This window comes from Oncorhynchus kisutch, linkage group LG12, assembly GCF_002021735.2.
Source record: "Oncorhynchus kisutch isolate 150728-3 linkage group LG12, Okis_V2, whole genome shotgun sequence".
NCBI lineage: Eukaryota > Metazoa > Chordata > Actinopteri > Salmoniformes > Salmonidae > Oncorhynchus > Oncorhynchus kisutch.
Window position 1 is genome coordinate 36,003,578 of NC_034185.2, and position 27,121 is coordinate 36,030,698.

General features: G+C 43.5%; 1 protein-coding gene across 2 annotated transcripts in view; it reads right to left on the reverse strand.

Moving 5' to 3' along the window:
• The window catches only part of snap25a (synaptosome associated protein 25a), a 42,464-nt gene that overhangs the window by 13,406 nt on the left and 1,937 nt on the right, over window positions 1–27,121 (reverse strand). For both annotated transcript variants that reach the window (XM_031837473.1, XM_031837472.1), the window contains exons 2-4: window positions 3,738–3,882; window positions 1,795–1,836; window positions 34–82 (exon numbers count right to left, since the gene is read on the reverse strand). In XM_031837473.1, the coding sequence (XP_031693333.1) occupies window positions 34–82; window positions 1,795–1,836; window positions 3,738–3,809 (163 nt within the window). In that variant the 5' untranslated portion in view covers window positions 3,810–3,882. The remainder of the gene's footprint in view (window positions 1–33; window positions 83–1,794; window positions 1,837–3,737; window positions 3,883–27,121) is intronic.

Genomic DNA, 27,121 nt, shown 5'->3' on the forward strand with positions numbered 1-27,121 from the left:
GGTTTTCCCTCCCAGAAGACATCCAACACTTACCTCCTTGCTCGTCCAACATAACCAAAGTCCTGATACCAGCATCTTTACTCTACTCCCCGAATAACCGTGGAGAAGAAGGAAGGGGTGAAGGGGAGGAAGGAAGGAAGGAAGGGATGAAAAGGAAGGAAACAAGGAGAAAGAGAGAGGTAGGATCAGTAAGGGAGTATACAGAAGCCATGTAGAATGGAGATTAGAGGGCAAGGCAACGTGATAGGAAAACAGGATGACACCGTCAGAGACACCTCACGCTTTAGACAAAGTTAGATCAAGGTCTTGCGATTTGCTCAACAACAAAAAATCTCACAATAGGGGTAACATTGTCCGAATCGCAACAGCCTGATAACATTAGCATATTCGTATAGGAGGAGAATATCAACATTTGAGGTGAGCAATACACAGCCACTGCAGTGTATAAATATTTGTTACATTTTTTTTTGTCATTTAGTAGATGCTCTTATCCAGAGCAATTAGGGGATTTGAACCAGCAACCTTTTGGTTATTGGGCCAGCAAGCTTAACCACTAGGCTACCTGCCACCCTATAATTTATGCTGTAAATTAGCATTCGGGTTCCCAGAGAAATCCCAAAGTAGTAAAGAATGACTCCCAGGGGGTCCTAATCAAACACAATCCCCATACTGCACTGCACTGATCCCTTCAGCTCTGCTCAACACTACCACATTATGCAAACCATATAGATGGAGATGGATACACCTTGATCCCGTCATTAAGTATTTGGAAATGCAGTTGCTTGTTTGTTTGCATGAAAAATAAAATGTTCTCACTTATTTGTTATGATGATAGAGAGAGAGAGACAACAACTAAAATCAGAATCTGCGCTCCAAACCTGTGTGGTGACACACTCTTATCGCTGAACAATTATCACACATAATCATCTGATTATTCATAGCAGTCTGACTAATGTGTCCCTCTATTCCTCTCTCTCTCTCATCCTTTATAGCTCCCTCTCTCATCCTTTATAGCTCCCTCTCTCATCCTTTATAGCTCCCTCTCTCCTTCTTTTTCTCCTCTTAAGTCTTCCCTTTCGCCAGACAGCCCCTCCCTCTATCTTCACAGATGCTCGTCTGTTTGTCACGTCCGAGGTGCTGGTATCTTTCTCTCCCTCTCTCCCTCCAGTATTGACAGGGAGGTGCTGGTATCTTTCTCTCCCTCTCTTCCCCCAGTATTGACAGGGAGGTGCTGGTATCTTTCTCTCCCTCTCTCCCTCCAGTATTGACAGGGAGGTGCTGGTATCGTTCTCTCCCTCTCTCCCTCCAGTATTGACAGGGAGGTGCTGGTATCTTTCTCTCCCTCTCTCCCTCCAGTATTGACAGGGAGGTGCTGGTATCTTTCTCTCCCTCTCTTCCTCCAGTATTGACAGGGAGGTGCTGGTATCTTTCTCTCCCTCTCTTCCTCCAGTATTGACAGGGAGGTGCTGGTATCTTTCTCTCCCTCTCTTCCTCCAGTATTGACAGGGAGGTGCTGGTATCTTTCTCTCCCTCTCTCCCTCCAGTATTGACAGGGAGGTGCTGGTATCTTTCTCTCCCTCTCTTCCTCCAGTATTGACAGGGAGGTGCTGGTATCTTTCTCCCCCTCTCTTCCGCCAGTATTGACAGAGAGGTGCTGGTATCTTACCCCTGTCAATACCATGCACTGTTCTGAGGCAGATACTGTACAGTACACTAAGAGCTGTGACACAGCTTGCATTGTATTCTGGCTTGGCGTGGTGAACACTGTAAGTATGAATGGTGTCTTTCTCTAACCTCTTCCACCAGCTGTAGCATACGACGAGTGCTCTCCAGCGACTGTGGACAGAAAGGAGAAGAAAGTTAGAATTGGAAAGCATGAGAAGACATGACAGATATGAGTGGAGACAGAGATGTAGGTTGACGAAGCTCCATAGACATCACTCCCTATGTTTGTGAAATGGAATTGCCTGGAATTGGGACGTAGACACTGGAATCGATAACCAATACAATCAACATGATGATCATTTGGAAAGCTAATGAATTATCTGTCATTTCATACATATTCCATTGATGTCACGCCTTGGTCATAGTGTTTTGTGTTTTCGTTATACATTTTGGTCAGGCCAGGGTGTGACATGGGTTTATGTGTTTGGTTTCGTATTGGGGTTTTATAGGATTTGGGATTGCTATGTTTAGGGGTGTGGCTGCCTGAGGCGGTTCTCAATCTGGAGTCAGGTGATTCTCGTTGCCTCTGATTGGGAACCGTATTTAGGTAGCCTGAGTTTCACTTTGTATTTCGTGGGTGATTGTTCCTGTCTCTGTGTAGTTTCACCAGATAGGCTGTAATTAGGTTTCACGTTCCGGTTGTTGTTTTCGTATTTATAAGTTATTTTCATGTATCGTCACTTTTTTCATTAAAGACATGAGTAACCACCACGCTGCATTTCGGTCCGACTCTCTTTCAACAAACGAAGAACGCCGCTACAATTGATAAGAAAATATCAATATAATGTGCATCAGTAGGTTGAATGGCGAAAATAGAACTCTGATGTAACTACAGTCAGTCAGTTATAATATATGTTTTCTTTAGAGGCACAGAAACCATCACAACTATACTGTGGAATCAATACATTTCAAGATGTGGAAGTATTAAAGAACTTGTACTGTAAATGTATTTGAATTCAAATAAGATTTTTTTTAAACAGTGCTTCTAATTTTTTGTATCATTCAAAGCGATATAAACCCTGTTTTTAAATAACTGCATAAAGTCTGCTTTGATAGCATAGGATCCCAGACCCCTTCTCAACCTCTACAATTGATGGCCAGCTAGCGAACAAACTATTTTGAATACTTCTCAGAAAACCAAATATTTGAAGGTAATTGAATATATGCAAGTTATAAATCATATATATATATATATATATTTATTTGATGGATGCCAAATACTTGATGAAGAGCCTAAAACTACAACAGTTAGTTGAATTAGTCTAAATATATGATCATAAGCACATGGTTTGGAGGGCTCTTAGATATGAATAATAATATAGCCTATAGCCTAGAATTAATTACATGAGGGACATGGAATCAATTCAACATTGGAGTAGACCACTTTTACAGCTTCAAAATAATTAACAAATCATAGTTACAACTATAATTATCCTAGGTCTGGCACACACATAAACTAACACTTATCCACACGCACGCACGCACACACATACACATCACACACACCACTATTATGAAAGAACGGAACCAGGTGGACTCTCCCTCCACCTGACACACAGACCCTGGCATTGCACAGTCAGAGCCAGAAGCTGTAAGCCCGAGGCTGGGGCCATCAGCATGTTACAGTACTCTCCCTGTGCATCTGCCCTGCTTGTCCTCTACAGGAGCTGGCTGCTGCTGACAGGAGGAAGTCATCTAGTGGGGCTAGATTGTGATACAATGTGTGATACTGTCAAATGTATTCGGGGAAAAAACCAAGAAGGATTTGACTGGATCTGTTTAAGTTGATTTTATGTCAAGAGGAGAGTGAGAAATTCACATTTCCTCAATTCTACAGCTAAAACATACAGATGTTTTAATTCTATAGCTAAAGCATACAGATGGTTTTGAAGTGTAGTTGCATATGCCTACATTTGGATGATTTTCTGTGTAGGCTTGAGTGTCTCTCAGGTGTCTAAAAATCTGTTGGAAATGTGGTATACAGTAGCATGGGTTGGGGCTGTGCTGCTCACCTCATCTCCAAGCTGGTCGGCGCGTTGCTGCATGTCCGACAGCTCGTTGCGCATGTCCAAGTCTTCAGCCATGGCTGCTGGCTGTGCGTGGTGGAGCTGGTCTCCAACGGGGAAGAGTAGGTTGTAATGGGAGGCCGGGGATAGGCTAGAGGAGGAAGGGAGATACAAAACAACAACCATTAGCATGCTAAGCTAAATAATATCCTTTAGCACAATAAGCTTAGCAACAGTCTTTAGCACTGTAAGCTAAACAATAGTCTATATCCCGCTAAGCTAACCGACATAACGTAGCATGCTAAGCTAAGCAACTACCTTTAGCATGCTAAGCTAAGCCAAATAAGTATGTTCCCAAAGCTAAGGCTACGTTTCAACGTCCATACTAGAATACCACAGAATACATGTTTAAAACACTTGAGTGTACAAAACATAAGGAACACCTTCCTAATATGAGTTGCACCCCCTTTTGCCCTTAGAACAGCCTCAATTAATTTGGGCATGGACTCTACAAGGTGTTGAAAGCGTTCCACAGGTATGCTGGCCCGTGTTGACTCCAATGCTCCCCACAGTTGTGTCAAGTTGACTGGATGTCCTTTGGGTGGTGGACCATTCTTGATAATACACATGAGAAACTGTTGAGCTTTAAAAAAAAACACAGCTGCGTTGCAGTTCTTGACACACTCAACCCAGTGCACCTGGTACTTACTACCATACCCCGTTCAAAGGCACTTAAATATTTTGACTTGCCCATTCACCCACTGAATGTCACACATACACAGTCCATGTCTCAATTGTCTCAAGGCTTAAAAATCCTTCTTTAACCTGTCTCTTCCCCTTCATCTACACTGATTGAAGTGGATTTAATAAGGGATCATAGCTTTCACCTGGATTCATCTGGTCAGTCTATGTCATGGAAAAACCTAATTTTTTGTTCATTCAGTTTTGTGATTCAGTGCACTGCTAGTGTGAATATATCAGTCTTTTGGGGAAGGGTGCTACATCATGGATTTTTATGAGATGTGTTTTGCCCAATGTCACAGTAATTTAATTTATTTTGAATATGTTAAGAGATTTTATCAAGGTTTAACATGAATGATTAAATAATTCTACTCAGAAACTTAACCACTAGGGATTAGAGGTTATGTAGCATGGATAAGGGGTAATTGGAAATGAAAACCATTGTGGAAGAAGGAATGTATGTGTGTGTCTAAAGTAAGCAAAGAGAATCATTAACCTATGTTTGAACCAACTCAGATATAACTCTGTGGCGATAAAATAAGACAGCGCGAGCCCCTTCAGGTTTTCCTTATCTGGAACTGTCTGCTAAGTGGTAATAGACTATGGTGAGACTTCAGGAGTTAATCCAGGTATAGTGTGTCAGGTATGTGCGCTAGTGAGTTGGAATTTATTTTTGAACCTGCTTGGTCGAGAGGAGGAGAGACATTTTAAAACCTATGACATTATATGTGATATATAAGCTGTACTGCAGCGCCAGTATAGAGAATAAATGCTATTGGCTAATTTTGGTAAACTGGTCTCTGTCTATTTTATGCAAATAAGGATCTTACAGATTCTTAGAAACAGACAGCGATTTATTTTTTATTTTTTTATTTTATCCCATTTTATCCCATTTTCTCCCCAATTTCATGGTATCCAATTTTTTTATTTTTTTTAGTAGCTACTATCTTGTCTCATCGCTACAACTCCCGTACGGGCTCGGGAGAGACGAAGGTTGAAAGTCAATCGTCCTCCGATACACAACCCAACCAAGCTTCTTAACACAGCACGCATCCAACCCGGAAGCCAGCCGCACCAATGTGTCGGAGGAAACACTGTGCCAATGTGTCGGAGGAAACACTGTGCACCTGGCATTGAATTGGTTAATGAACACATATAGGAATTGTTCAATTCTTTTGACAGAATCTCCCCAGTTTTTCCCCCCCAAAACAAATATTTTTGTTTGATCTCATAAGCATTATTTTCTTGGATCTCAAGTGAATGAACGGCAGTCTCTTTTCCAGCTGCAGTTAGAACCCAGTATAATAGAGGATGAGTGACTACAACAGCATTTGTTCCACTCAATGAAAGGGAAGCAGAGCCATTGATGTTTGTAGAAGCATGGCAGTCTTAGAGAGTCGTGTCGATGGAATAGTGTGGATTAGCTAGCTAGCACACCAGACGTAAACATTCTGCTGCAAGCCCGTGCCATGTTCTCCTGTAGACAAGCGTCATGAGAGTTTCAATCACACACCAGACAGGGGTTTGATCCTTCCTCAGCAGCAACGACCCACACTCACTAAGGGAATGATGACATTAATTGATTAACTTACTGTAGCTCAGTTGGTAGAGCATGGCTCCTGCAACGCCAGAATTGTGGGTTTGATTCCCGGGACCACCCATAGGTTAAAAATATTACTATCATAATAATACAAAAGAAGTGCAATCATAATGGTATGCATGCAGCATACCACCCTGCATCCCACTGCTGGCTTGCCTCTGTGGGATGCAGGGTGGTCCCTGGATGAGGGACCAGATGGTGTTGGAGGGCCAACTGGGGGCACTCAGTTGGCAATCCCAGGGCATTGAAGGGGACATTGCCCTGCGACGCGTGCCAAAATCTTTGTAAACCTCAAATACACTACAATTTTAAAATGTCCTGCATTGCAGGAAAGCTCTCCCGCTACACGGTGATCAAATTAAGATCATACATCTGTAGCTGATGTGTGGTGAGCTTTCTGGCACAAAATGGTCGGCGTGCATCACGCAGGTGGGTGCCAGACATTGGCGGTGGATGATGTGAGTTTCCCCCTACTTTGTAAAGCACTATATACTCTAAATCCAATCAATTATGCCACAACATATAGGTACTTAATTTGAAACAGTTTGCTCCAGCAGGAAAATAATCCTGCAGTAACAGGACATTTTTCATAAGGGAAAATCAAGTCTGAAATTTCAAAGGGAAATTCACAAAATTCAGAAACCTTTTTAAAGGTCTAATGAAGCAATTTTGATCTCAATATCAAATAATTTATGGGTAGCAATTAAATACCTTACTGTGATTGTTGGTCAAAAATCATTTTAAAAAACACATTCTTAGCAAAAAGCAATTTCTCAAGGAAAGATGTTACTAGGACTGTCTGGGAGTGGTCTGAGTGTGGACGGGAAAACGGAAAACTAGCTGGCATTGGCAGAGAGGCTTCGAACTCTCTTGGTCTATTAGCTAATTCACACCCTGGTGATGTCACCAGGCAGTCCAAAATTTCATCTGATCAAAACGGGCTAACATTTCCAGCACTCTTTTTTTTAAACAGCTCTTACACTAAATGGGCATTACTATAATTTGTACTATTTAACAGTATTATTCCAAACTCATAGGGTGGAAATATATATATAAAACTCAGGTTTTTGACATCACTGTCACACACAAGTTTTACATTTCATGAATTGTAGAAAAGTTATCCTGCAACAGGGTGATCAAATTAAGATCCTACGTCTGTACCCTTCACAGGTTCCGTTGATTTCTATAATATATAATCTCCTCAAGGGTAACCTAACAACATTAAAATATTCAATGTTAAAGTTATGTGTATTACTGTGCAATATTGTGTGCCAGAGAGTGTATCATTGTTTGTGACTAAGGAGTGAGAACGACATCTACAGATGTAGGATCTTAATTTGAGACAGTTTGCTACAGCAGGAAAATCATTCTACAGCAACAGGAAATGTGAATTATTATGTGGATTATAATTAATTGACATTTTGTAGGAGTTGATACATTTTCCATGAAGGAAAATCAAGTCTTTCATTTTGAAGTGGAAATGACAATCTTTAGAAGCCTTTTTAAAATTCAAATACACTGCTGTACAGGACTACTTTCTTATGTCAATCTCACTGGCACCTACAGTTTAAAAAAGTGTTGACAGAATGCGTCGAACTATCATATAGTTGCCATACACTCTTACGGAATTTTCACGTAGGCGAGGATATTAGAAATTTGATCAAAGCCAACTGGATGACAACTTTACATTTTCCTACATAACATACAGTGCCAGTCAAAAGTTTGGACATACTGACTCATTCAAAGGATTTTATTTACTTTTACTATTTTCTACTTTGTAAAATAATAGTGAAGACATCAAAACTCTGAAAAAACACATATGGAATTATGTAGTAACCAAAAAAAGTGTTAAACAAATTGTTAATCAGATTCTTCAAAGTAGCCACCCTTTGCCTTGATGACAGCTTTGCACACTCTTGGCATTCTCTCAACCAGCTTCATGAGGTAGTCACCTGGAATGCATTTCAATTAACAGTTGTGCCTTGTTGAAAGTTAATTTGTGGAATTTCTTTCCTTAATGCGTTTGAGCCAATCAGTTCTGTTGTGACAAGGTAGGGTTGATATACAAGATATCCCTATTTGGTAAAATACCAAGTCCATATTATGTCAATAACAGTTCAAATAAGCAAAGAGAAACAACAGACCATCATTACTTTAAGACATGAAGGTCAGTCAAAATTTCAAGAAATTGTCAAGTTTTTTCAAGTGCAGTCGAAAAAAACATCAGGCGCAATGATGAAACTGGCTCTCATGAGGACTGCCACAGGAAAGGAAGACCCAGAGTTACCTCTGCAGTGGATACGTTCATTAGAGTTAACTGCACCTCAGATTGCAGCCCGTTCAAAGGAGTGCATGACTCAGGCCTTCATGGTCAAATTGCTGCAAAGAAACCACTACTAAAGGACACCAATAATAAGAAGAGACTTGCAATGGACATTAGACCGGTGAAATCTGTCCTTTGGTCTGACGAGTCCAAATTTGAGATTTTTGGTTCCAACTGCCGTGTCTTTGTGAGACGCAGAGTAGGTGAACAGATCATCTCAGCATGTGTGGTTCCCACCATGAAGCATGGAGGAGGTGGTATGATGGTGTGGGGGTGCTTTGCTAGTGACACTGTCAGTGATTTATTTAGAATTCAAAGCACACTTAACCAGCATAGCTACCATTGCATTCTGCAGCGATTCCCCATCCCATCTGGTTTCCTCTTAGTGGGACTATAATTTATTTTTCAATAGGACAATGACCCAACACACCTCCAGGCTGTGTAAAGGCTATTTGGCCATGAAGGAGAGTGATGGAGTGCTGCATCAAATGCCCCGGCCTCCACAATCATCCAACTTCAACCCAATTGAGATGGTTTGGGATGAGTGGGACTGTCGAGTGAAGGAAAAGCAGCCAACAACTGCTCAGGATATGTGGGAACTCTTTCAAGACTGTTGAAAAAGCATTCCTCATGAAGCTGGTTGAGAGACTGCCAAGAGTGTGCAAAGCTGTCATCAAGGCAAAGGTTGGCTACTTTGAAGAATATAAAATATAAAATATATTTTGATTGTTTAACACTCTTTTGGTTACTATATGATTCCGTGTGTTATTTCTTAGTTTTGATGTAGAAAATAGTACAAATAAAGAAAAACCCTTGAATGAATAGGTGTGTCCAAACTTTTGACAGGTACTGTATATAAAACTTTGCTGGGGGCGGGGGCCACAAAAAATCTCAACTCATCATGGTCTGCGTACCCACATGTGCATTCCCCCCCACCACATTGCGAGCAAAACATGTTAGCAGCCCCCCTCTTGAATGCAGGCCGCCGGTTGCCCATCCCTGGTCTTGCGGATGCACAATAGTAGTTTCATCTTGCTGTGATGTTCTCACATTGATTTTTTTAGCTCTCAACAGGAAAAAATACAAAATCATTTCATAGAATTTAAACAAGACTAATTTCCCTTGGTCACAGATGGATGAAATCACTTTGTGTTTTAAGTTGAAGTTGTAATGAGTCTGCACACATTTGAATGGTGTCGCTGTGCTGCTCAGTGGACGTTGAGAATAAAAGTCTCTGTTGTCAATTATATGAAATAATGCCAATATTGTACTGTAAGTATGATCATATTTATTTTACAGTTATAAGAATGGTGAAATCTTATAGTAGGTCATTTATAATTGGATTGCTACTATATTCAGAAACCATTTCAGTCATTTCGAGCCCTATTGCCTCACTGTTGTTGAATAGGGAAAAAATCAAATATGATTTTTCCTATTTCAATAATATTTGCGCTATGTACTTGAGTTTGTGTCCTAAGCAATTTATTTTTAAAAATGACCGGAAAGGTGAGTTCTAGACCTTTCTAAGACTATGCAACATTACCAGTTATTGTTTATGGCAATCTCATGGAAAGAAATTACGTTTGGGCATGTCTATTTAGGCGAAAATCTCAACTTTGTCCTATCATAAATAGATGGAAGTATAATCTAAGCAGGAATCAACCAGGACATTTTAGATAACACAAGTTAAGACAAGTAACACAAGTTATGTTTCTACAAAATCAAAATCTGTACTACAAAATCAACACAATCAATGTGTGAGGGGGAATGGTCCACATACATCTACGCTGACAGATAAACAGGTTGGTTTATATTACTCTCAGATCCAGCGGAGAGAGAATGTGTTTCTGTCATGTTAACCAGATAAGACACATTTATTGAGTGGCCTAGCTAATTTACTGTGATTTACTCACTTCTGCTGCACTCTGACAGCTGACAGACATCTGCCTCATCCTCTACCTCCGTCCCCTTTCCAAATTCATCCACTATCTTCTCTTCAAACCCAGACTATACCGCCTCATTACCTCCCTCCCCTCTCCAAACCTCCTCTACCTCCCTCCTCAAACCCATCTACCTCACAATATCTCTCCAAATCCAAAATAAATCAAATTGTATTAGTCACATGCACCGAATACAACAGTGAAATGCTTACCTAAAAGCTCCTAACCACCAATGCAGTTTAAAAAATAAGAATAAGAAATAAAAAGAACAAGTCATTAAAGAGCAGCAGTAAAATAACAATAGCGAGACCATATACAGGGGGTACCGGTACAGAGTCAATGTGTGAGGGCACCGGTTAGTCGAGGTAATTGAGGTAACATGTACATGTAGGTAGAGTTATTAAAGTGCCTCTGCATAGATAATAACAGAGAGAAGCAGAACTGTAAAAGAGAGGGGGGGGGCAATGCAAATAATCTGGGTAGTGTAAAGGTAGCTGGTGTAGAGAGTCAGGCGCAGGACAGCAGATATGAGTAATCAACGTACTTTACTCAAAAAATACAATAATACAAGGCAACATAGCGAGCCAAATCTTTTCAATCTCCTGAGGAGGAATAGGTTTTGTTGTGCCCTCTTCTATACTGTCTTGATGTGCTTGGACAATGTTAATTTGTTGATGATGTGGACACCAACGAACTTGAATCTCTCAACCTGCTACACTACAGCCCCATCGATGAGGATGGGGGCGTGCTCGGTCCTCCTTTTCCTGTAGTCCACAATAATGTCCTTTGTCTTGATCACATTGAGGGAGTGGTTCTTGTCCTGGCACCACACTGCCAGGCGACTCCTCCTCCCTATAGGCTGTCTCGGCGTTGTCGGTGATCACTGTTGTGTCATCGGCAAAATACTGTTGATTGTTTCATTTGGGATTGGTAGCAAAGTCCAACTACCTGCAGAGAAAATGTAACAACAACAACAAATACACCGTGACAATGTCTGTTGTGATGCTTTCGACTTTCATCATTTCATTCATTACTAACACATGTTCAATTCTCCACCACTTCTGCATGCAAGCCACTGCTAGGTCTATCTTACTATTTGTCCTGATACCAGTTAACACACTCTCTCCCACAAACACACATGCACACATGCAGACACACACACAATCTTGAGTGAGCTTTGCTGACTATCATAATTGAATCATTTTCTTTATGTCAGCAGAAAATGTTGTTAAACATTTTATATGACAGCTATTACATTACCCAAGGTAAATAACACTTTGTACGCCTCTAGTTGAGTAGAGACTTTTGAGGAATTATTACGATTTTCAAAAGCAGTTCATCAGTTAATGCCTGCATTAACTTGAACGTTTCCACATTTCTAAACTTAATTGCCAAAGATACTGCTAATGGCGCCAGAGGGGATGGCTGCCGTTTTATGGGCTCTTAACCAACCGTGCTATTTTATATTTTTTTGCATTGTTTGTAACTTATTTTGTACACAGTGTTGCTGCTACAGTCTCTTATGACCGAAAAGAGCTTCTGGACATTAGAACAGAGATTACTCACCTTGAACAGGACAAATCATTTTTCTTTAATGAGCCGGACGAGAGGGATTACTCCAGACACCCGACAAGGCCCTCATCCCTGTCATTTGCAGGAGAAAAAGACGGAGATATCGCGAAAGGAGATCGGGGTGCCTTGTAAGGATCCGGCGACGAGTGGCTAATCTGCCTTTGCCATCGGTACTATTGGCCAACATACAATCGGATAATAAAGTGGACAAACTACAAGCACGTATATCTAACCAACGGGACATTAAAAACTATAATATCTTATCTTTCACTGAGTCGTGGTTGAACGACGACATGAATAACATACAGCTGGTGGGTTGCACACTGTATCGGCAGGCTAAAACAGCAGCCTCTGGTAAGACAAGGGGTGGCGGACAATGTATATTTGTAAACAACAGCTGGTGCATGATATCTAAGGACGTCTCAAGGTTTTGCTCACCTGAGGTAGAGTATCTCATGATAAGCTGTAGACCACACTATCTATATTCTTCGTAGCCGTCTATTTACCACCACAAACCGATGCTAGCACTAAGGCCACACTCAATGAGCTGTATACGGCCAGAAGTAAACAGGAAAATGCTCATCCAGAGGTGGCACTATGGCCGGGGACTTTAATGCAGGGAAACTCATATCCATTTTACCTAATTTCTACCAGCATGTTAAATGTGCAACCAGAGGCGAAAAAAACTCTAGACCACCTTTACTCCACACAGAGACGCGTGCAAAGCTCTACCTCACGCTACCTCTACCTGGCAAATCTGACCATAATTATATCCTCCTGATTCCTGCTTACAAGCAAAAACTGAAGCAGGAAGAACCAGTGACCTGAGCAGATGAAGCAGATGCTAAGCTACAGGACTGTTTTGCTAGCACAGACCGGAATACTGTATGTTCCGGGATTCTTCCGATGGCATTGAGGAGTTCACCAAATCAGTCACTGGCATAATCAATATGTAACGGCTTTCATCGGAAGAAGAGCAATCATCAGACCAAATGCAGTGGGATACATGTTCATCTTTAATATAAGGAACTGAATACAAAAATAACAAAAGGAAAACCCGAAACAGTTCTGCAAGGTGTAACAAACACTAAACAGAAATACACCTACCCATAACTAAAAGTGGAAAAACAGGCTACTTAAGTATGATTCCCAATCAGAGACAACGATAGACAGCTGTCCCTGATTGAGAACCATACCCGGCCGAAACATAGAAATAAACAACGCTAGACATACAAATATAGAATGCCCACCCAAATCACACCCTGACCAAATAAAAATAGAAACATACAAAGCAATCTACGGTCAGGGCATGACACAATAAATGCATTGATGACGTCATCCCCACAGTGACTGTACGTACATACCCCAACCAGAAGCCATGGATTACAGGCAACATCTGTACTGAGCTAAAGGGTAGAGCTGCAGCTTTCAAGGAGTGGGACTCTAACACGGAAGCTTATAAGAAATCCCGCTACGCCCTCCGATGAACCATCTAACAGGCAAAGCATCAATACAGGCCTAAGATCGATTCGTACTACACTGGCTCCAACACTCGTTGGATGTGTCAGGGCTTGCAAACTATTACAGACTACAAAGGGCAGCACAGCCGCAAGCTTCCCAGTGACACAAGCCTACCAGACGAGCTAAATTACTTATATGCTCGCTTTGAGGCAAGTAGCAAGTCAAATCAAATTGTATTGGTCATATACACATGATTAGCAGATGTTAATGCGAGTGTAGGGAAATGCTTGTGCTTCTAGTTCTGACAGCGCAGTAATATCTAACAAGTAATTTAACAATTCCCCAACAACTACCTAACACACACAAATCTAAAAGAAGTGAATGAGAATATGTACATATAAATATATGGATGAGCGGTGGCCAAGCGGCATAGGCAAGGTGCAATAGATGGTATAAAATACAGTATGTACATATGATATGAGTAATGTAAGATATGTAAACATTATTAAAGTGTGATTATTTAAAGTGGCATTGTTTAAAGTGACTAGTGATCCATTAATTCAAGTGTCCAGTGATTGGGTCTCAATGTAGGCAGTGGCCTCTCTGAGTTAGTGATTGCTGTTTAGCAGTCTGAAGGCCTTGAGATAGAAGCTGTTCTTCAGTCTCTTGGTCCCAGCTTCATGCACCTGTACTGACCTTCTGGATGGTAGCGGTGTGAACAGGCAGTGGCTTGGTTGGTTGTTGTCCTTGATGATCTCTTTGGCCTTCCTGTGACATTGGGTGCTATAGGTGTCATGGAGGGCAGGTAGTTTGCACTGTGCAGACCGCACAACACTCTGGAGAGCCTTGTGGTTGAGGGCGTTGCAGTTGCCGTACCAGGCTGTGATACAGCCCGACAGGATGCTCTCGACTGTGCATCTGTAAAAGTTAGTCATGGTTTTGGTTGACAAGCCACATTTCTTCAGCCTCCTGAAGTTGAAGAGGCGCTGTTTCCTTCCTTCACCACCTGGGGGCGGCCCGTCAGAAAGTCCAAGACCCAATTGCACAGGGAGGGGTTGAGACCCAGGGCCTCCAGCTTGATGATGAGCTTGGAGGGAGGGTACTATGGTGTTGAATGCTGAGCTGTAGTTAATGAACAGCATTCTTACATAGGTATTCTACTTGTCCAGATGGGATAGGGCAGTGTGCAGTGTGATGGCGATTGCATCGTATGTAGACCTGTTCGGGCGGTATGCAAACTGAAGTGGGTCTAGGGTGGCCAGTAAGGTGGAGGTGATATTATCCTTGACTAGTCTCTCAAAGCACTTCATGATGACAGAAGTGAGTGCTATGGGTCGGTAGTCGTTTAGTTCAGTTATCTTTACCTTCTTGGTCACAGGAACAATGGTTGCCATCTTTAAGCATGTTTGGGACAGCAGACTGGGATAGGGAGCGATTGAATATGTCCGTAAACATATTCATTGGTCTGAGCATGCTCTGAGGACGCGGCTTGGGATGCAGTCTGGGCCAGCAGCCCTGTGAGGGTTAACATGTTTAAATGTTTTACTCATGTCGGCCACAGAGAAGGGGGGGCAGTCCTTGTCAGCAGGTTGTGAGGGTGGCACTGTACTTTCCTCAAAGCGGGCAAAGAAGGTGTTTAATTTGTCTGGAAGTGTGACGTCGGTATCCATGACGTGGCTGGTTTTCTTTTGTAGCCCGTGATTTCCTGAAGATCCTGCCACATACGTCTCGTGTCTGAGCCGTTGAATTGCGACTCCATTTTGTCCCTGTACTGGCATTTCACTTGTTTGAATGCCTTGCGGAGGGAATAACTACACTGTTTATATTCAGCCATATTCCCAGACCTCTTTCCATGGTTAAATGCGGTGGTTCGCGCTTTCAGTTTTGAGCTAATGCCGCCATCCATCCACGGTTTCTGGTTAGGGTAGGTTTTAATAGTCACATTGGGTACAACATCTCCAATGCACTTCCTTATATACTCACTCACTGAGTCAGCGTATAGATCGATGTTGTTCTCTGAGGCTGACTGGAACATATCCCAGTCCGTGTGATCAAAATAATCTTGAAGTGTGGATTCCGATTGGTCAGACCAGCTTTGAATGGTTCTAGTCACTGGTACATCCAGTTTGAGTTTCTGCCTATAAGACAGAAGGAGTACGATGGCTTCGTGGTCGGATTTGCCGAAGGGAGGGCGAGGGAGAGCTTTGTATGCATCGCGGGAGTTAGAGTAGCAGTGATCGTGTGTATTACCTCCGCGCGCAGTGCAATCAATATGCTGATAGAATTTAGGTAGCCTTGTTCTCAAATTTGCTTTGTTAAAATCCCCAGCTACAATAAATGCAGTCTTAGGATATATGGTTTCCTGTTTACATAGAGTCCAGTGAAGTTCCTTGAGGGCCGTCTTGGTGTCTGCTTGATGGGGAATGTACACAGCTGTGACGATAACTGATGAGAATTCTCTTGGTAGGTAGAATGGCCGACATTTGATTGTAAAGAAGGTCGGGTGAGCAGAAGGACTTGAGTTCCTGTATGTTGTTATGATTACACCATGAGTCATTAATGAAGCATACACCCCCGCCCTTCTTCTTCACAGAGAGGTGTTTATCTCTGTTGGCGCGATTCATGGAGAAGCCCAGTGGGTGAACTGATTCTGGCACCATTTCCCGAGAGAACCATGTTTCCGTGAAACAGAGAATGTTACTATCTCCGATGTCTCTCTGGAAGGCAACCCTTGCTCAAATTTCATCTACCTTGTTGTCAAGAGGCTGGACATTGGCGACTAGTATACTTGGGAGCGGTGGGCGATGTGCACGTTTACAGAGCCTGACCAGGAAGCCGCTCCGTCTGCCCCTTCTGCAACGCCGTTGTTTTGGGTCGGCTTCTGGGATTAAATCCATTGTCCTGGGTGGTGGTCCAAACAGATGATCCACTTTGGGAAAGTCGTATTCTTGGTCGTAATGTTGGTAAGTTGACATCGCTCTTATATCCAATAGTTCTTCCCGGCTGTATGTATGTAATAACACTTGAGATTCCCTGGGGTAACAACGTAAGAAATAATACATTTAAAAAAATACTGCATCGTTTCCTAAGGACTCAAAGCGAAGTGACCATCTCTGTCGGCCCCATGTTTATTTTTATATATATATATTTTTAAACATGCATGAGAGCATCAGCTGTTCCGGATGACTGTGTAATCACGCTCTCCGTAGCCGATGTGAGTAAGACCTTTCAATAGGTCAACATTCACAAGGCCGCAGGGCCAGACAGATTACCAGGATGTGTACTCCGTGCATGCGCTGACCAAGTGTCTTCACTGACATTTTCAACCTCTCCCTGTCTGAGTCAGTAATACCAACATGTTTCAAGCAGACCACTACAGTCCCCGTGCCCAAGAACACTAAGGTGGTAACCTGCCTAAATAACTACTGACCCGTAGCACTCACGTCTGTAGCAATGAAGTGCTTTGAAAGGCTGTTCATGGCTCACATCAACACCATTATCCCAGAAACCCTAGACCCACTCCAATTTGCATACCGCCCCAACAGATCCACAGATGATGCAATATCTATTGCACTCCACCATGCCCTTTCACAACTGGTCAAAAGGAACACCTATGTGAGAATGCTATTCATTGACTACTGCTCAGTGTTCCACACTATAGTGCCCTCAAAGCTCATCACTAAGCTAAGGACCCTGGGACTAAACACCTCCCTCTGCAACTGGATCCTGGACTTCCTGATGGGCCGCCCCCAGGTGGTAAGGGTAGGTAACCAAACATGCGCCACGCTGATCCTCAACACTGGGGGACCCTCGGGGGTCCGTGCTCAGTCTCCTCCTGTACTCCCTGTTCACTCATGACTGCATGGCCAGGCACGACTCCAACACCATCATTAAGTTTTCCGATGACACAACAGTGGTAGGCCTGATCACTGATAACGACGAGACAGCCTATAGGGAGGAGGTCAGAGGACTGGCCATGTGGTGCCAAGACAACAACCTCTCCCTCAACATGATCAAGACAAATGAGATGATTGTGGACTACAGGAAAAGGAGGACCGAGCACGCCCCCATTCTCATCGACGGGACTGTAGTGGAGCAGGTTGAGAGTTTCAAGTTCCTTGGTGTCCACATCCCCAACAAACTAACATGGCACACCAAGACAGTCGTGAAGAGGACACGACAAAACCTATTCCCCATCAGGAGACTGAAAAGATTTGGCATGGGTCCTCAGATCCTCAAAAGGTTCTACAGCTGCACAATCTAGAGCATCCTGATTGGTTGCATCACTGCCTGGTATAGCAACTGCTCGGCCTTCTGACCACAAGGCACTACAAAGGTTAGTGAGTACGGCCCAGTACCATCACTGGGGCCAAGCTTCCTGCTATCCAGGACCTCTATACCAGGTGGTGTCAGAGGAAGGTCCAAGAGGTCCAAGAGGCTTCTAAACTGCTTCTTCCCCCAAGCCATAAGACTCCTGAACATCTAATTAAATGGCTACCCAGACTATTTGCATTGCCCCCCCCCACCCCCTCTCTTTTACGCTGCTGCAACTCTCTGTTTATTATCTATGCATAGTCACTTTATTAACTCTACCTGCATGTACATATTACCTCAATTACCTCAACGAACCTGTGCCCCCGCACATTGACTCTGTACCGGTACCCCACGTATATGCTCTCGCTATTGTTATTTTACTGCTGCTCTTTAATGATTTGTTACTTTATTTCTTATTTTTCTAAAAATTGCATTGTTGGTTAAGGGCTTGTAAGTAACCCTTTCACTGTAAGGTCTACACCTGTTGTATTTGACGCATGTGACAAATAACATTTGATTTGATTTAGATTTGATATAAAAGGCTCCCTTCAAAGAATATACAGCTGAGCTACAGTCAGTGGGCTATAATCACTGCAGGTCCGGTAATGAAAAATATGGAGATGCCTTCATTCACATTACCCACACGTTCCATTTTGAGGTTGTAATTTTTCATGCCTTGTCCAATCACAGAGTGCTTATAGAACGCTCTTCACACCATCACCTCTAACCCCGTCGGCTGTCTTTTGCTCATGTGCCTGCAAATGATCTGGCCTGGAAAACCTAAAACGACTGTACCTGTATTCATCAAATAAAACCCCTGCATGCTGCTACCCAGTCACAAACACATCCAAATGGACGAAGGGATGAGAATACCATGGAGGTGCTTAACATTCCTCAGGGATGCATTCCGTGCCATTCCCTGATCCATGTCATTCATTCAGTAGGCAGCAGCTATGTGGCAGACTCAAGCACTCAGACCAGACAAATGTTCAGTTTAAACTGGCATTCCCTAACCTGCAGACAAACTGGCTCATGGTCTGTTCTGATAATAGACCAAATCATTGTTCTGCTTCAACAGTTAAAGAGAGAATAGCTCTTTGTCTCTGTGTGTGTGTGTGTGTGTGTGTGTGTGTGTGTGTGTGTGTGTGTGTGTGTGTGTGTGTGTGTGTGTGTGTGTGTGTGTGTGTGTGTGTGTGTGTGTGTGTGTGTGTGTGTGTGTGTGTGTGTGTGTGTGTGTGTTTGTGTGTGTGTGTGTTTGTGTGTGTGTGTGTGTGTGTGTGTGTGCGTGTGTGTGTGTGTGTGTGTGCGTGCGTGCATACGCGTGTGGATGTTTGCATGCTCACAATAACCGTTTGTCTGCAACGGCTGCCATTTTGTCTTATTCCTCCAGTTAGTCTGTCTTTGCTCAATCTTTTACCACACACAGTATCCACCATAACAACACCATTTACACATCAATGTGCCCTCCATAGTGTCATTCCGCACAACAATCTGGTTTAATTTCAGCTAAAAATAGAACGTCATCATGTTTTGGTCACTGAGAAAAAAGTACATGGTTAGCTAGTTGGCTACAGCAGGTTCTACCATTTCACAATAGCCTCTAATCACTAGTTATTATTTCTAAACAAAATACATTTTTGGGTGGATTCTTGTTGTTTGGTTTACTGTTTGAACAGTGGCTGAGATTATATTTGGGTATCAATGCAAAATATTATACTTCGATGAATAGCCTATAGATCAGATCAAGGAACCAAGTGACAACACTGCCTCTATGGCTGCGGAAGGAATGATATTGGATGTCTACATTTTCACATAGTCAAAAAGTATGTCAGAGTATGTCAGAGCATGTTTACAAGGGGCCGCCCCTTTTGTGATGAAAAACGACATTGCAAAACTCCGAATCTTGCGTCTGCGTAGAGCTTGTAAGTTGGCTTTACAGTAGCTTCTAACGGACATCACCCCTAATTGTCCCTCACACCTGTTACAAGTGTACTAGGGTCTGCTGCTTAGGAACAGGAGAAAGATCCAGGATCAGCAGTGCATACAGGCCCCTTCACTGGTGATCACATCTGGGTTCAAACAGTATTTGTTTTCTTTCACTTTAGACGTGCTTGATTGAACCTGCGGTGCCGGAAGCAATACAACCAATGGAATAGTCCCAAAATGACAGGCTCCCATCAGACAGACTCAATTAAATGCTTTAAGCATTTGAAAGAAAACAATGACCATTTGAACCCAGGTCTGGCATCAGCGCATCCCTACCCCATCAATACAGAGCATAGGGGAGCTGAGCAGAAGCCCTAGCTCCCCTCTGACAGTGTCAGACAGTCACCTCTGCGGTCTCCTTGCATAGGGAGGCAACGGCTGGGCTGGCTCTCTCCCTTCCTCCTGGGGGAGCCCCAGGACACATTTATTAACACAGAGGCCATTAAAGCAGACACGCTGGACCCAGAGGGCCTGGGAAATATGACAAGTGACAAGCCAAACACGACAAGGAGCGGCAGCCGCAGGGGGTGGCAGTGGGCAGGAGGAGAGAGGGGAAGGGGCTGTGGGGACAGAGGGAGAGAAAAGGGGACGGGGGGTAGATTGACAAAGGTAGAGCAAAAATATCACCACAGAACCTAATCACGCTCCATTGGCTCCTGATTAAGATACTGCAATCGTGTCGAATGCAGCCCAGAGTCAACAGAATACTAATGTCTATCCAGTCTATTGTCAGGCACCTGAGCTCACTGTAGGACATGTAACGGTGAACGGATCAAGCACGTTCATGTTGACTAGAGCAGATGATTAGGTTAACGTAGTTCATTTGAGAAGGGATTAGATGGTAATTAGATGGCCGGTGCTTCAATCCAGACCAGGGAGATTTCAGCCAGTCCTACAGTATGCCTCGTAACTCAACACAGAGGAATCCTTCCATCATACAACTGACTTGGAAGATGCTATCGGCGTGGTAACAGCTCGCAGCGCGACACTTACTAATTACTGTTGCAGTCTCCGGCCTACCTTCTTACTGGCAGGCCTGTTCAAACAACGTGTCTTGTCATCACTGACCACTGGATGGTTGCAAAACAGAGATAGCCCTTGAAGTCTATAATAGCAAGCATTCTTTATAACAACGCTTTTATTAGAGAGCTGCTACATAAGCTTTTATGATGGAGGTGCTCTATGATTTGGAGAAGGTCCAACATCGAGCAGATAGATAGTACTTCCAAAAAAACTAATCTACAGTAGCAAAGATGGAGTGAAGTCTGTCCATAATAAAGCGCTGCTCTGCCTTCTTAACAACACTATCAACAATGCAGGTCCTACAGGCCCTAGTTTTGTCACACCTAGTCTACTGTTCAGTAGTGTGGCGAGGTGCCACAAAGAAGGACTTGGGAAAATTGCAGTTGGTTCAGAACAGGGCAGGGCTGGCCCTTAAAAGTATACAGAGAGCTAACATTAATGACATGAATGTCAATCTCTCATGGCTCAAAGTGGAAGAAAGATTGACTTCATCATTACTTGTTTTTGTAAGAGGTATTGACAAGCTGAATGCACTGAGCTTGTTCATACCCCACAAGACATGCCACAAGAGGTCTCTTCATAGTCCCCAAGTCCAGAACTGACTATGGGTGGCACACTGTACTACATAGAGCCATGACTACATGGAACTCTATTTCACATCAGGTAACTGATGCAAGCAGTAGAATCAGATTTAAAAAGCATGTAAAATACACCTTATGGAACAACAGGGATTGTAAAGAGACACACACAAAGGTACAGACACATGTATACGCACACATTGTGATATTCTTGTATGGTGGTATTGAAAATGTTGTGTGGTGGATTTGTGGTGATTATGTGTAATGGAATTTTTATGTTTGTGCTTTTCTTGTAAATAATTTCTGTGTTCTATTCATGTGCTGTTCTAATCACCAATTTCTGTGTTCATACCAGTGACTGATTTAACGAATCCTCCCTTCTCGGTATCTGAAATTTGGCAGTACACCCAGACCTTGTTTTGAGAACGAAAAAAAGATATCTCAGTTTCAAGGTCTCAGCTTAGAGAGGAGAAGCCTCGTGAGGTACTGGTCAGTCACATGCTATGAACCAGTATTGGTCGGTCGGTCACATGAATGAAACAAAACCGTAATGATTAATGAATGATGCTAAATCATGCAAATATAACTTGTCTGTGTATAGCCGAATATACGACAACTGCAAGGACTGCCCAGTAAGCTCCTGAATGACATGTGTACTATGGTGCATTGAGCTGGTTGGAACCTCTCCAGCACGCTGACAAATAAACAATGATTTATTTAAGATTGACGTAGAGTGTCCCTGTGTAAGAATTTCCACACCAGGATGTTATATGATGTACTATTTTATCTTTAGCTCATTCAGTACAAACATAGTTGACTCTTTTATCTTTTGTTTTATATGTAATGTGGGTACGTTGGTGTGTTTGGACCCCAGGTAGAGTAGCTGCTGCCTTGGCTGCAGCTAATGAGGATCCCTAATAAATACAAACACAAATCTGCGGCCCTTTGCCAGGGCCATGAACTTAGAATAACCTCCGGTCCACTGGTCTCTGCTGGTCAGAACAGCACCAATAGAGATTTCATTATGGAGATACCATCACACACAGTCCCTCTGACATCGTTCTACCACGACAGAGACAGAAAAAGTGCTGCTGTACACCTGGAGGCCATGATGACTATTTTCTTTGTCAGAGAGATTAAACTTAAGTGTGATAACTTTATTCTTATATCCAATTAAAAAGCAGAGTAACATTCACGATTATTCAAGGCTTTTTTTCTCATGCTTTCGAGCTTCCTCCAGGCTCTCAAATGCATGTCATATTCTGCATGTTATGGTGCCATGGCTCTTTCAATTGACAAGCACCATTGGCAATCAGTGTCAGTGGGGCACGTTTTGTGGGTATGTTTGGCAAAAAGCTTAAACGGACAATCTGCGGTTGCTACATCCATTTTTTGTACTGGATATTAATGATCTGTACTGATTCTTGAAGAATATAACTTATAAATGCCTCATGAGCTTGGTTCAACTGTCATGCCCCACCAGAACCCAAAACACCAGCTTGTTTTAATTCCCCAATATGTAAACAAAGTAAATATAGACAAATGGTTAAAACTATAATTCTGATTTGATGGATCGTCAGTCATTGCATCTATAGCTCTGTCTATGAATTTGAGAGTGGTTACATTTCTCTAGCCCATCCCTCAGTTTTTTTTTACCGAAACAGGGTCGGGGTCGGGTTGTGTTATTGTTTCAACTGCTGATTGTAGCTTTAATTAATGAATCCAAGGTTGTAATCATATAGATTGTGATATAAGTAGAATGTTCTGAAATCGATTTACTCCCAAGTCACTTCTTGGCCAAATATCAATTTCAGTAGGCCTATAGTTGTTCAGGGGGAAATTAAATCCTGTCTGCAGTCAACTACTTATATCTGGAGGGTATATACTCAGAAAAAAAAACAGTGATAGCTACAAGTCAAACACGCACACGACGCACACGACACACAGTTCAACGGATCATTAAAAAACATTGATCTCCGAGGCATTGGTTTGATTCGAGAAATGTCAGCTCAGTAGACCAGACACAGACAGAGTGCAGCTTTATAGATTAGCAATAGGCTGTGCCGGGAAACAATCAACCACTGGTGATGATATATGAGTCTGTTTTTACTCGGGGAACAACCCCTATAGCGCCGCCCACGCAGAGCGATGGAAGCAGCATGATGCAATATGGTATAGCGTAGCAGCCGTGCCAACCAAGAGCATGTCCTTTTGTTTGTCAGTTTAAGGCCCTCTCAACAACCCTTTCGATGACGGATTTCTAGCATAACTATAGGCCTGCTACTAGCTTCTCAATGTTGATGCTCTCTGTCTCTCTATCGCTTTCTCTCTGATGTTATAACAAGAGACTGAACACGCTCGAGCAGAGCGACAGGGGAGATGCGACAGTGGTCCAGCACGGAAATCTAAAAGCATTATCAGACATTTATGAGACAGTATTACCAGGTCCGACGTGTGAAGACGATCACCTGACCTACATAATTCATTTTCCCAAAAAAATGTCTGGTCAACAAGCAACAACTTTCCATTGAACCATGATGAAGAAAAGCCAGTGAGCAATAACTGCATTTTTGCCAATTCCACCCCATGCTTCGTGCTGTCGACAATCTAAGGATCTCATGCTCATCTGTGGTTTGTTGTCGGGGAAGTGCATTGATAGACCAGCATAGATGTATGATATGGCGTGGATGAATGGGTGCTATAGGATGTCATAGTGCAGGTTTCACCACCATCCTCCCATGCTCTTCTCGCCTCTAGCCTCCGCCCATCTAGACACATTATGCCTCACCACCACAATATGCAGCCTGGTCTCATAGGCTAGACGTAACATAGTAAATGTAGATCCAGGACACTCAAATTAGTATGATATGTTACATTTGGTATGGTTACGTAAGACAGATGGTTACTTAAGGCAAAAAAACGAAAGTAAGGTTGTTGGTCGGGGTGGATGGGTTGGCATATAATGCAAATTTCGTATAGCAACGTTTCAACTACTTACAACTTTTTTGCTACTTTGCAACTACTTAGCATGTTAGCTAACCCTTCCCCAAGCCCTAACCTTAACCATTTTATCTAACTCTGACCCTAGCCCTAGCCCTAACCCCTTTAGCTAACCCTTCTCCAACCCTATCCTTAACCCTTTAACCCTAAACTAACCCCTAGCCCAAACCCCTAGCCTAGCTAACATTAGCCAGCTAGCTAATGTTAGCCACCTAGATAGGATTCGTAACATATCTGTCACGCCCTGGTCGAAGTATTTTGTGTTTATCTTCATGTATTGGGTCAGGCCAGGGTGTGGCATGGGTTTTTGTATGTGGTGTGTATATATTGGGATTGTAGCTAGTGGGGTGATCTAGCAAAGTCTATGGCTGTCTGGAGTGGTTCTCAATCAGAGACAGGGGTTTAACGTTGTCTCTGATTGGGAACCATATTTAGGCAGCCATATTCTTTGAGTTTGTCATGGGTGATTGTCCTTAGTGTCCTTGTTCCTGGCTCTGTTAGTTTACACTAGTATAGGCTGTTTCGGTTTTCGTTACGTTCTTTGTTTTTGTAGTGTTTAATATTGATTCGTGTTTTTCGTTTTTTGTTCATTAAACATGGATCGCAATCTACACGCTGCATTTTGGTCCGACTCTCCTTCACACCTAGAAAACCGTTACAGAATCACCCACCACAAACGGACCAAGCAGCGTGTCAACAGGCAGGAGCAGCCCAAAGAGGAGATGCGCAATAAGGATTTCTGGACATGGGAGGAAATCCTCGACGGGAGAGGACCCTGGGCTAAACCAGGGGAGTGTAGCCGCCCAAAGGTGCAGCAGGAGAAGAGGCAACAGGAGCAGCCCAAAGAGGAGGACAGTATGGACTATACTTCTTGGGAGGAGATAGACAGGTGGGCGGTCGACCCAGGGAGAGTGCCGGTGCCCGCCTGGGATTCGATGGAGCAGTGCGCGGAAGGTTATCGGAGAATGGAGTTGGCGAAGCAAGCACGGCGGCGCGGACGGAAGCCCGAGAGTCAGCCCCAAAAAAATGTTTTGGGGGGGCTCAAAGGGAGTATGGCTACGCCAGGTAGGAGACCTGCGCAAACTCCCTGTGCTTACCGGGGGGCTAGAGAGACCGGGCAGGCACCGTGTTATGCAGTGGAGCGCTGCATAAAGCAGCCAGAGCTGCCAGTCTGCAAGGAGCTGTCAGTCTGCAAGGAGTTGCCAGTCTGCAAGGAGCTGCCAGTCTGCAAGGAGCTGCCAGTCTGCACGGAGCTGTCAGTCTGCAAGGAGCTGCCAGTCTGCAAGGAGCTGCCAGTCTGCACGGAGCCGCCAGAGCTGCCAGTCTGTAAGAAGCCGCCAGAGCTGTCAGCCTACATGGAGCAGCCAGAGCCGCCAGTCAGCGTGGAGCAGCCAGAGCCGCCAGTCAGTATGGAGCAGCCAGATCTTTCAGTCTGCCAGGATCCACCAGTCAGCCAGACTCTTCCAGATCCGCCAGTCAGCCAGACTCGTCCAGATCTGCCAGTCAACCAGACTCGTCCAGATCTGCCAGTCAACCAGACTCGTCCAGATCTGCCAGTCAACCAGACTCTTCCAGATCTGCTAGTCAACCAGACTCTTCCAGATCTGCTAGTCAACCAGACTCTTCCAGATCTGCCAGTCAACCAGACTCTTCCAGATCTGCCAGTCAACCAGACTCTTCCAGATCTGCCAGTCAACCAGACTTTCCAGATCTGCCAGTCAGCCAGACTCTTCCAGATCTGCCAGTCAACCAGACTCTTCCAGATCTGCTAGTCAACCAGACTCTTCCAGATCTGCTAGTCAACCAGACTCTTCCAGATCTGCTAGTCAACCAGACTCTTCCAGATCCGTCAGCCAGGATCTGCCAGCCAGCCAGAATCTGGTAGATCCATCAACCTGCCTGAGCTTTCTCTCACTCCCGAGCTTTCTCTCACTCCCGAGCTTTCTCTCACTCCCGAGCTTTCTCTCACTCCCGAGCTTTCTCTCACTCCCGAGCTTCCCCTCAGTCCCGAGCTGCCTCAGTCCCGAGCTGTCCTTCAGTCCCGATCTGCTCCTCAGTCCAGTGGGGTTCTGGGTGAGGACTACTAGGCCATGGTTGGCGGCGAGGGTGGACTATCCATGGACGCGAGGAGAGGGGACAAAGACATTGACTGAGTGGGGTCCACGTCCCGCGCCGGAGCCGCCACCATGGACAGGCGCCCACCCGGACCCTCCCTATTATTTTGAGGTGCGTTCGGGAGTCCGCACCTTAGGGGGGGGGGGGTTCTGTCACGCCCTGGCCCTGTCTCTGTTAGTTTACACTAGTATAGGCTGTTTCGGTTTTCGTTACGTTCTTTGTTTTTGTAGTGTTTAATATTGATTCGTGTTTTTCGTTTTTTGTTCATTAAACATGGATCGCAATCTACACGCTGCATTTTGGTCCGACTCTCCTTCACACCTAGAAAACCGTTACAATATCATACGTTTTGCAAATTTGTAAGTTATAGCACATTTGCGAAATTCATAACATATTGTACATTTTACTAATTAACAGTGGTGGAAAAAGTACCTAATTGTCATAGTTGAGTAAAAGTAAAGATCCCTTAATAGAAAATGACTCAAGTAAAAGTGAAAGTCCCCCACTAAAATACTACTTGAGTAAAAGTCTAAAAGTATTTGGTTTTAAATATACTTAAGTATCAAAAGTAAAAGTAAAAATAATTTCAAATTGCTTACATTAAACAGAACTTTTTGTTTTTGTTATTTACGGATATCCAGGGGCACACTCCAACACGCAAACATAATTTACAAAAAAAAGCATTTGTGTTTAGTAAGTCCACCAGATCAGAGACAGTAGGGATGACCAGGGATGTT